The sequence below is a fragment of the Patella vulgata genome, chromosome 3, assembly GCF_932274485.2.
Source record: "Patella vulgata chromosome 3, xgPatVulg1.2, whole genome shotgun sequence".
NCBI lineage: Eukaryota > Metazoa > Mollusca > Gastropoda > Patellidae > Patella > Patella vulgata.
In genome coordinates, this window is record NC_065881.2 from 45,224,112 (window position 1) to 45,234,827 (window position 10,716).

General features: G+C 34.0%; 1 protein-coding gene across 1 annotated transcript; it reads left to right on the forward strand.

Moving 5' to 3' along the window:
- Nucleotides 1–1,344: 1,344 nt before the first annotated feature.
- Nucleotides 1,345–9,912, forward strand: LOC126814585 (E3 ubiquitin-protein ligase TRIM71; the record flags this gene model as incomplete). The annotated part of the gene is made up of 2 exons (XM_050539833.2): nucleotides 1,345–1,362; nucleotides 3,300–9,912. Coding segments are annotated over 2 exons (1,953 nt in total), but the record flags the coding sequence as incomplete, so codon positions are not given.
- Between the last annotated feature and the right edge of the window lie 804 nt (nucleotides 9,913–10,716).

A 10,716-nucleotide genomic window follows, 5' to 3' on the forward strand; every position in this document is an offset into this window, starting at 1 on the left:
CGCCATTAACTGGGGTTCATTGAAAAGGTGACTTTGATCGTTCTTCCCTGGGGCTCTCCATTTGCATTAGACTGACTTTTTCGCCGGCGAAAACGCGAGTACATTCATGCCGCACGTTCCTTTTTCCAAAATTTGCTTTTCTCCATCTGACCTGTGACAGTGTGCGATGGTTCCTGTTGTGTGATGACCGTTTAGCGCATGTGCAGTTGTAGGAGTCAGCTCACACCGTTATCGACACGGTGTGCATTGACTCCCCGTGATAGGATTTCCCCTAAGATTTTCTTGCGGTCAAATAGGTTTCTAAACTATTATCTACCAATATTAATACAGTATTACTATATCAGTAGAGGGTGTCGAGTTGATACAGTTTGTTTATTTCGATAAAAAGTAGAAATACAAGTTGACTAAGGCGCAGAGCCTCGTTCAACATGGTGACTAGGCGGCGCCGCCGCCACGCACTGGCCAAACTGTGCCGCCTACTGAGCCCAAAAGATGAAGACTGGGCGGCAACATACATACGTTTTGAAAATCGCTGACAAGATTTTTCCCATGTCCCAATACTATATCATGGTGCGTAAGTTTACAAAATCGTCTTCCTGTTTGTTTTATGGGTATATTTCTGTCTGAGGGTCAGCCGCAGCAGTGTTTTGATCTCGATTTTACAGGGTATTAATCAATCCATGGTTTAACAAGATGCCAAAACTAATAGTGTATCAAATCTCCGAAACTATTTTTTAAGTGCTCAGAAATCGAGTCAAAGGGAGCCAATTTTCAAAATTTTCTGGGGGAGGGCCACCCACCTGCGGTGTTCAAGCGGCTCGCACCTACGGTGCTCGCGGGTCGGGCTTAGCCCGATAATGCGCGCACAACAAAATCATTAGACAAGGCTCTGCTAAGGCGAAGGCGCGGAATCACCAATAAAGTGAGTCGTAGCAATTCGCGTTGATGGAAAATCTCTGGTAGCGTGACGTATATAAACGGTAAATTCGCTTACATTTCGATAATTTTTTTGAGTCTGAATCTTTGCTGATATTGAGATTGATATTAAACTATTACAACACAATAGCCAGTAATACATTTAAATAAAATAGTAATTTAGAATCGTAGATTGAAGCGGGCAATATTTCAGCCGCTGGCTGTCAGATTTCACGCTAAAGTCACGTGACCTGAAACCCCTGTAATAAAACAGATAAGCCCTAGGATATATTGTGAAATTGTAAAAAAATTTAATAAGAAGTACAAATTAAAATAACAATGATACAGAGAAATCCCAATCATATAAAGGCCAATATTCAATGTACTAGGGGGTTGGATGGCTGAATGGTTAGCGTGCTCGCGCTGTATCATAAAGTCTGTCATTTAGTCGACTGGCGTGGTTTCGAATCCCCGGTTGTACGTGACAAGGAGTAGGGTCGCCTGTCCAACCTCGTGGATTTTCTCCGGGTCCTCCGGTTTCCTCCCACTGCTAAAGTCCCCTATGCGCAAGCGAATTATTGAAATAAAATTAAACCATATGTTAGTCCCGAAATGACCTAGTTGTGTCGAGTGGACGTTAAACCCCATTTCTCTCTCTCAATGTACTAAAACAACGGCAAACAAATCACGGACGATAGAACTATCAATTTCAAGCCAATCAACTTAGATCCGTTTATCGTGTAACTACTGATCACTAAAACAACAGCTAATCACGATAACAAGTACGTTTATTCATGACAAAACTCTAATCATATACGTAATACTTTTTTCTGAACTGATCAGTGATCAGGTACCATCTCACACCGGAAGTAGATATAGTTTGGTTGTTAACGCTAACAATAGTTTCGGACATGCGCAAACACAGGAGCAAACACACACCGGGAGTCAATTCAAACTGCCACACCTGCGGTACATAAAAATTCTCATGAAAGGCGATTAATGAATTAATAATTTACTATTAAATCTTCCATAAATAATTAAAGAGGCACAACATGAAATGAATGTTGTCGCCAGTCGGTAATCGATTTAGACAGGGTTTGACAAAATAGTCAGATAAGGTCACTCAAATTAGATTTGAAAAATTGACGTTTTAACGGGTTTTTTTTAGTATTTATTTGATAAAAATGTTACACTTACAAGAGCCAGGAGGAAAAAAAAAACGCCCACTAAAGTAAGCGATTGTTTAGATAATAACACGAATCTAAGGTAATTTTTAATAAATAACTTGATCGATAAAGCGGTTTTACCACTTAAAATAAAAGATTAATTATTTACTTTGCGGTGTTGAATTTTGAAAATAACTATATTGGTCTGTCCAGGCCCTGATTTGAAAGACCGTTCCTTTCGGTAATCATTTTACATGTCATCAGCGTATTATAATATTTCATTACTAAAAATCTAGGCCTACTTCCTGTATACTTTTCTATTGTTTACTTGCAACGGCCTTGGCGACATAGCTATATTTACTTTAGAAAGCAATACAATTTTCAAAGAGTGCATGCATGCAACATGAATCGCGATTTACTTAATGAAATGAAATATTTTCAAGCCGCAGTATCACGACAGCAAAGTGTCTGTTATCCCATTGGTTAATAAAAGTGATTGGCAGTTCTTCGGAACTAGGTTAACCACGCCTATAATATGTTGTAAGATGGCGCCTCTCATCACGAAAAGGAAAATGATCTCCACTATAGTAAGTTGATAGTCGACCTAAAGAGACTTTTAATAACCGATCTACCTCGCAGATTGATATGAATCGAAAGGACATACAGGGGGAACAATTGTGTAAGGGACTCGAGTTTCCTAATTTTCTCTGTAACTCCCTTCGTTTTGCGGAGTTGCCTGCATTTCGAAGGACGATTCATTGAGAATTTACAATGTAAAGAAGCGAAGCAATTTGTGACCGGGATAAGACGGGTACCTTTCTACCTCATGTACCAACGCGCTAAATGGCTGCATTTTCCGACTCGTTCGGTGAACAACTATCTTGTCCTTTGTGTTTGAACCGATTTGACGATCCACGTGTGTTGCCTTGTCTGCACACGTTTTGTAAAAAATGTCTCGAGTCGGAAATCAGGACAGTTGGGGCGAATGTGAACTTGAATTGCCCCACATGCAATCAAACCGCCCCCCTGAATTCGCGAGGAATCGAGCACTTTCCATCGAATTTTTTCATCAACAACATCATAGATGTTATGGTAACGACTGAAGAAGATTTTGAAAATGGTGATTTATCAAATACTCGAGAGAATAATTTCGGGAGGTGGTGTAACTCTTGCGATGAAGGTAGTTCAGCTTCTTCAATATGCAAGAACTGTAATGAGTATTTGTGTAATAACTGTGTAAAAGCACATCAGAGAGTTCGACTCACTAAAGACCACTATATAGAACGTATTCATAATGGCAAATTTCATTCTCCTACAATACCAGCAGCACCATCACCCATCTTACATAATATTTCATCGGACAAACCAGTTAATTATTGTGAAAAACATGAATTAGAAGTTTTAAGATTATATTGTGATACTTGCATGCAACCAATATGTCGAGAGTGTACAATGACTGATCATGTTGGCCATAGTTTTATCTACCTCCAAGATGCGTTAGAAAATTCCAAAACTATAACCTTAAAACTTCTAGCTGATGCCAAAGCAGGTATTAAAGCAATTGAAGATAGCATTCATTTAACTCAGGGTATGGGAGAGAGGGTGGAAAACCGTGCACAATCAGTGGCAACAGAAGTAAGTACAACGACAAGACGCTATATGGCAGCCCTAGAAGAACGTGAACATGACCTTCTGCGTCGCATAGAAAAAATAAGGCAAGTTAAAGCAAAGTCTTTGCATTCTCAAGTTGATGAATTGAAAGTTGGACTGTCATCAATTTGTCAGACTGTAGATGAAGTTGAAAAAATGTTAAATACGGGTAATGACCTTGACATCCTCAGAACCAAAGACAAAATGGTTTCAGAAATTCAGAATATGCGTCATTTGCGAGGTCATCTCGAACCACATGAAGATGACAGTTTGGTATTTACACCGCCAGATACTGCCCTATATAATGCTATCGGTAAACTTGGATTTATAAGTAGCAGTGCTTGTGCTTCCAATTGCATTGCAACAGGAGATGGGTTAAAGCGAGCTCTGAAAGGAAAATTAGCAGTTTTCATTGTTCATACAAAGGATCATCACAGCGAAGCTCGAGTGGTTGGGGAGGATCCAATTGATGTCCTTATTCAAAGTCCAGAAGGAGCCATATATAGAACAGAAGTAATTGATCGTCATAACGGAACTTATACTGTTACCTATAGACCACAGACAGAAGGAAAGCATATTATATCTGTGACTATCAGAGGTAAACATATTAGAGACAGTCCTTTCACTGTCACTATCAGAAATGGTCGAAATTATGCCATGGTGGGTCCATTGATACATCAGTTCAGCTCAGAAGGGGATGGAGATGGGCAGTTATGTAGACCATGGGGTGTATGTTGTGATAGAGATGGCAATATTATAATAGCAGATCGTAGCAACAATCGCATACAAATATTTAATCAGGATGGATGTTTTCGACACAAGTTTGGATCTGCGGGTTCTAGAAATGGTCAATTTGATCGACCAGCTGGTGTAGCATGCGATTCTCAGGGACGTATTATAGTTACTGATAAAGACAACCACAGAGTCCAGATTTTTACCAACACTGGTAATTTCATATCAAAATTTGGAGAAAAGGGTAATAAAAATGGACAATTTAATTATCCATGGGATGTAGCTGTAGGTCCAGAGGGACGCCTGATTGTCTCCGACACCAGGAATCATCGTGTTCAACTTTTTACCTCAGAAGGCCAGTTTATCAATAAGTATGGTTTTGAAGGACCGTTATGGAAGCATTTTGATTCTCCCCGTGGTGTTGCCTTTAATAACGATGGTCATATCGTTGTTACAGATTTCAACAATCATCGTCTGCTTGTAATTCATTCAGATTTTCAATCTGCCAGATTTCTTGGCACAGAAGGTAGTGGTAATGGCCAGTTTTTGAGACCCCAGGGTGTGGCCGTTGATCAGGAAGGAAACATTATAGTGGCTGACTCAAGAAACCACAGAATTCAGGTATTTCAACCAAATGGCAATTTCTTGTGTAAATTTGGAAGTCCAGGTTCAGGGCCTGGATATATGGATAGGCCATCTGGCTTGTGTGTTACTCCAGATGGTTTGTTAATTGTGGTTGATTTTGGAAATAATCGCATCCAGGTATTCTAAATAATCCTCTGGGAACTATTTTACAATATTAGAACTACAATCAGGTGTAGAGAACTTATTGTTAGACTTTGAATAACTTTGTAAAATAATAAGAGTCAACTTTTTTCTTTGTTTCTTGGCATCAGTTCTTGTTGAGAATGACCTTCACTTTACGCTCAGGCCAGAATGCAGAATTGCAAGTTCTCAGGTAATCTAGTTTGTGACGCCAAAGGCATCTTTAATGCTCAGGGATTTTTAATATTAAGTAATTTAGTTCCCGTGTCTCAAAGAGCCACTTCTTGATTTTGAACATTTAATTTTTGTTTTAGCTTCCAAATGCTAATATGATTATTTTTATGCTTGGACACACGTCTGCTATTTTTTGTCACAAAGTGTTTTGTTGACTTTAAAAATGAATAGTATTTGTGAAATTGTTATTATTATAAAATCGTACACACATGTATTTCAAACTTCATGTGGATAATGTTTTATGGAGTGCTTTATACATGAGCCTGCTCTGCTTATGTCCAAGACTTGAGATATAAGTATAATTTGTAAGATATATATAGATATATACACACCTTTTATTATACCATACAATATCACAGATATTTAAGGTACTTATAATTAAACACATTGTATTTTATTTGTAAAACATTATAATACATTACAAGCCTTTTCATTCCTGTGTAAAAGGTCATTCCTTACAGATCAGGTGACCGAATTAGTTTTAGTGATATACTTAATAGCTAATATATATCTCTACCTCAGGAATTTCATATTTAGTCAAGAAAGGAAAAGTAAGTTGATTAATTATAATGAACACACTATATTATTATGTAATATTTAAAGTATTTGTTTGCAGCATATTAGAATGGCAGCTATTCATTGTCATTGTTACAAATAAACATCTGATGTTTTGCAACTTCCACACAATACACCTATCACCTTAGTAAAAAGACACATAATGTATTTTGATGCAGATTATGCATTTGTTTGGAATTCTAATGGATAGATGGCTTAAAAAGAGACAACTTCATTGAATTAGGTGAAATTTTATTTAAAGTACAAATTTGATATGTTAAATCTTTTTGTGAGATGAGTATGCAAAAATTATTAAACACTCCAACTTTTTCTTACTTTGCTAAAGTGAAAATTTAATCAGATGGAATTTGTCCCATTACTAATCAAAATCAAACATCAGATTAACCCAATTCAACACTTTGTTTTGACCTAAATTAAATAGGTCATGTGCCTTTAAGATAGGCCATGGACCAACCATAGGCTTGATAAATAGCAGAAAGTTTAAGTTGTACATTTTTGCATCAATCCAATTTCATGAAAATAACAGTAACTGGAGAATCTTAAAGATCTTTGTTACACAAAGATGAAAGCCAGTGCAGATAAAAATTCAGATCAAATTTGACAATTATTCCATTATGCTCTATTCCCTTTGTAAGAATTATATTGACCCCAAATTATGTCAAATACAGTATACCTCTGTGTCTGTACCGTGTAGATAATTGTAGGGTTAGGCTATTGATACTTTAGTTTGACACAAATTATATGTCAAAATGCTTTATGTGTCTTTAAAATTTAAACATTATAAATGTTATCCATCAATAAAACCAGTATTTTATAATATTGGTTTTTATTACATGTATATAAATCAGATGTTAGACATATTTTGACAATTTTTGGCATTTTAGTTGAAATCAGATTTTGCCTACATGTTTGCAAATGGCAGGATTTATGTACCTTACATGTATATATTATATATGGAGTTATGACATTTACTCACTTTCTGCACAGTTTTAATGTGGTGCGCCAGTTTGACTTTGTCACTAGACAATATTGTTTGTAATTATTAATCATATTTATGTACTATGTAAAATGCGGGTATGGCTTACAGCTGAGCTTCTTTGTTAGCAAGTAATCACCATTATTATAATCTAATGTAAAATGAGAAAAAAAATGAAAAAAAAAATGTTATGAACCTTGTAAAAATAATTAGCTTTGTCAATGTATTTGTAAATTATCTGGCTTTTGCCTGTGGTATTAATATATATTAATATGGACTACCTCAATAAAATGTTAAACTGTTGGCTATTGGTGGCTGGTAGCTCATAAATAAATACATTGATTAATATTGATTAATATATATATATATATATAAAATGTATGAATGTATGTAATTTGACGTGCTTGTAATGTGATATACAGTAATGATAATGCTGCTATGCAGCTGACCATTGTTTTTGTGTTTTTGAAAAAAAATTGGCTGTAAAATATAGGTTCCAATAATTAAAGATTAAAGAAAGTTATGAAACTTTAACGTACATTATGCAAGAGCTAAATCTGCCTTTTGCAGGTCTTTCTTTAGGCCTGAAATGTTATATAAACTATTAATTAGACATTTATTAACAAAACAAGACCATAATCAACTCTGGATGGCATTGGATACTCAAGATTTTAACTACCGGTAGATTAGAACAGTTCGCCATTTAAGAATTTAATTTAAAAATGGGAAAGCGAGGCTAAGTCTCGAATATACCAGTGCCCTGGTTACCACAATTCACACATCTTGTCAAAACTACAAACAGTAATAACTTGGCTCAGAATGAAGTAATTTGAATGAAATTTTCATTTTACATTATTTATTTTTGAGCTATTGTAGCAAGAATGGTCAATTCTTTATCTAAATCTTACATAATGTATCTTTAAGTACCAGTAATTAATTCAATATTTTAAATGTGGCATGTAACTGTACATACACATGTATGTAAGGTACATTTAGAAATGAATATTAACATAAAATATACCATAATAATTTATAGTTTCTTTTCCAATGTAATTAATAGCTAACCAGCATCTTTAATAAAATGATATAAGAAAATAATTCACTTATATTATTGTAAAATCAAAATTTAAAAAATATCTTTAAAATTTACTTATTTGATTTAAATATTAGCTCATGAGATGAAAGAGATGCAAGACTGGTAATTATTTTCAAAGTAAACACTTAAGTGATTAAACTGATTTGGACAAATTACATGTAGGTGAAATTAGAGTGGAAATTGTTCAGTATGCTAATGAATACTTATAATGAGTACAAACCTCTTGTATTGGAAATGAAGTAAGGTTGAACTGGTTGTTACAACTGTAATTATGCACTCATGTTTAATTAATTGTTCACAATGTTGTATTGTGTGAATCGGGAATGAATAATTCATCTTTTGAATAGGTCAGTGATGATGGTGAATGGAAAACTCTGCCTCAAAGATGCCTAATTTGCAATAGGCAATAATAATAAATGTGATACAAGAGAATTTAAGGTGCTGGGCCCTTATTCACGAAAACTTAACTGAGATAAAATCCAAATTTTAGTAATTTGATTGGATAATATTAGATTGATTTTAGTGCTTAGCCAATCAAAATTGAGGTATCTACTAAAATTTGGATTTTATCTTTAGTTAAAATTTCGTGAATCAGGGCCCTTGTTTGAATTGATGATGGAATTGACTGTTTTGAAGTAAAGTGTTATATATTAATGAAATGATCTCAAAGCATGTACATCTAGCTGCTTATGCAAAGCGTTATCAATTTATACAAATCAAGTAGAAATTCTTTCATTATTTTTGGACCCCTAATGGCATTCTGTCTGAAAAATCAATGGAGCTCATTATTTTACCGCATCCAGACATATGAGTATACATGTATGTAAATCGAACAATGTTAGACATGCACAACTTGATATACATGTAGTATGTATTTGTTACAATGCATTGATTTTCAAGTTCAGTATGTCAGTTGTGTGATCTCTTTGCCATGAAATTTTCAGCTTTATTGTTTGCTTAGAGCAAACAATTGTCATTTCACTGATGGAATTACAGTGTTTTGTATTTATAAGTTGTTCATTGTTTTGTGTACATGTGATAGATCAATTTTTTTTAATCAAATTCCGTGCATTCTAGCTTCATCATTTGTAGGACATACATGTACATGCAGCACACATCCAGTTATTGGGACTGTGTAGTAAAGAATTAGACATGGTATCAGGAACCATTCAAAATGGCAGAAATACTTTTGTTTTGAAAGAACAATGAATTATTTCATACAAAACATCAAAATGTCAGACTTCTGACAGACTCTTTGATTGCAGATGGCACAGTCATTCTTGCAAACCCTACACAGTCCTCATAACTTAATGGCAGCAAAGAAAAAAACAAGTGTGTGGTACTTTGTACATTCTTGTGTGTATTAAGTATAAAATTTATTTTAAATGTTGATTGATTGCATGTTAAATAATATTTTTAGCTAAATAACAATATTTGGTGTAACCAGTGGTAAAAGATAAAAAGCAGTCAAAGACTCACTTTTTTTCGATGCCATGTTTTTCTTCATGTATTGTAATTGTAATTATTGAGTTGCGCCGTAAAACGGAGAAGAAATACATCTTGGCGTCTAACGCATATTTACATTTTCATCTTATTGTAAAATATTTTTTTTTGTTAATTGTTTTTCTTTAAAATACCTTTTTGCCAATTCAATTGTGGAATTGTAACTATATTATATATGTTTATGTTATTAGTTATTTCATAGTTTGTGATTGCGTCTCGGTGATTTTTTCATAATTGAATAGAACTGCAAGTACATGTATTTGTAGAAGATAAGGAGAATATTACACTCATTTCTTATGGATAGGTAAAAAAAAATAAGTATATTCATATTGTTCTTTCACGTTAATGAATAAAATGAATTGAGACAAAATGTTAATATAAGAATAATCTTTATAATTTATTGATTTTAGATTCTTGAAAATTAAATAGATTAACAAATAAAATTAATTATTTAAAATTAAGTTCATTTGAAATTTAAATAAAACTGTTAAATTTATTATGAATTGTGTATAAATTTTTAATAAAGAATATAATCAACATCCTGAACATTAAGAATAATTTTGACCAATTGTAAATTAATAGCATGTACCACTCATTTAGGTGTACAAACTTATTATAATTATATTAAGGTACACATACATGCTTAATATCTAAACACTATTTGTGTGTATGAATTAACCCTTTATCACTTGGTACATATAAATACTGACTACCCTGGTTCTTTGAAAAGTGATATACATGTACATGTATCCCTGTCAGGTCTGAAACTTCTTCTACCTATAGACTGCCTCAAAATTGTCAGTCATGTGAACAGCTTCTTTATTGTAGAACTGCTTATCAGTTCTTGGGAGCACCACCGATATTCACTTGACTGTTTTGAGACTCTCTAAGGAATACAACTTTGGGTGATCCAAGTGCTAAAGGGTTAAATAGTCTTGTCTATAAAGTTTGTCCCAAGCTAAATTTTTATCCCTTATATTTAGTACAAACCTAACAGACATAGTTGAAAGTTCCAATAATTTTATGACTTTGAATTAATGTAGAACTACTACAACCAAGATCCAAATTATTTGAATTGATACCAATTTAATATTTTTTAAAAT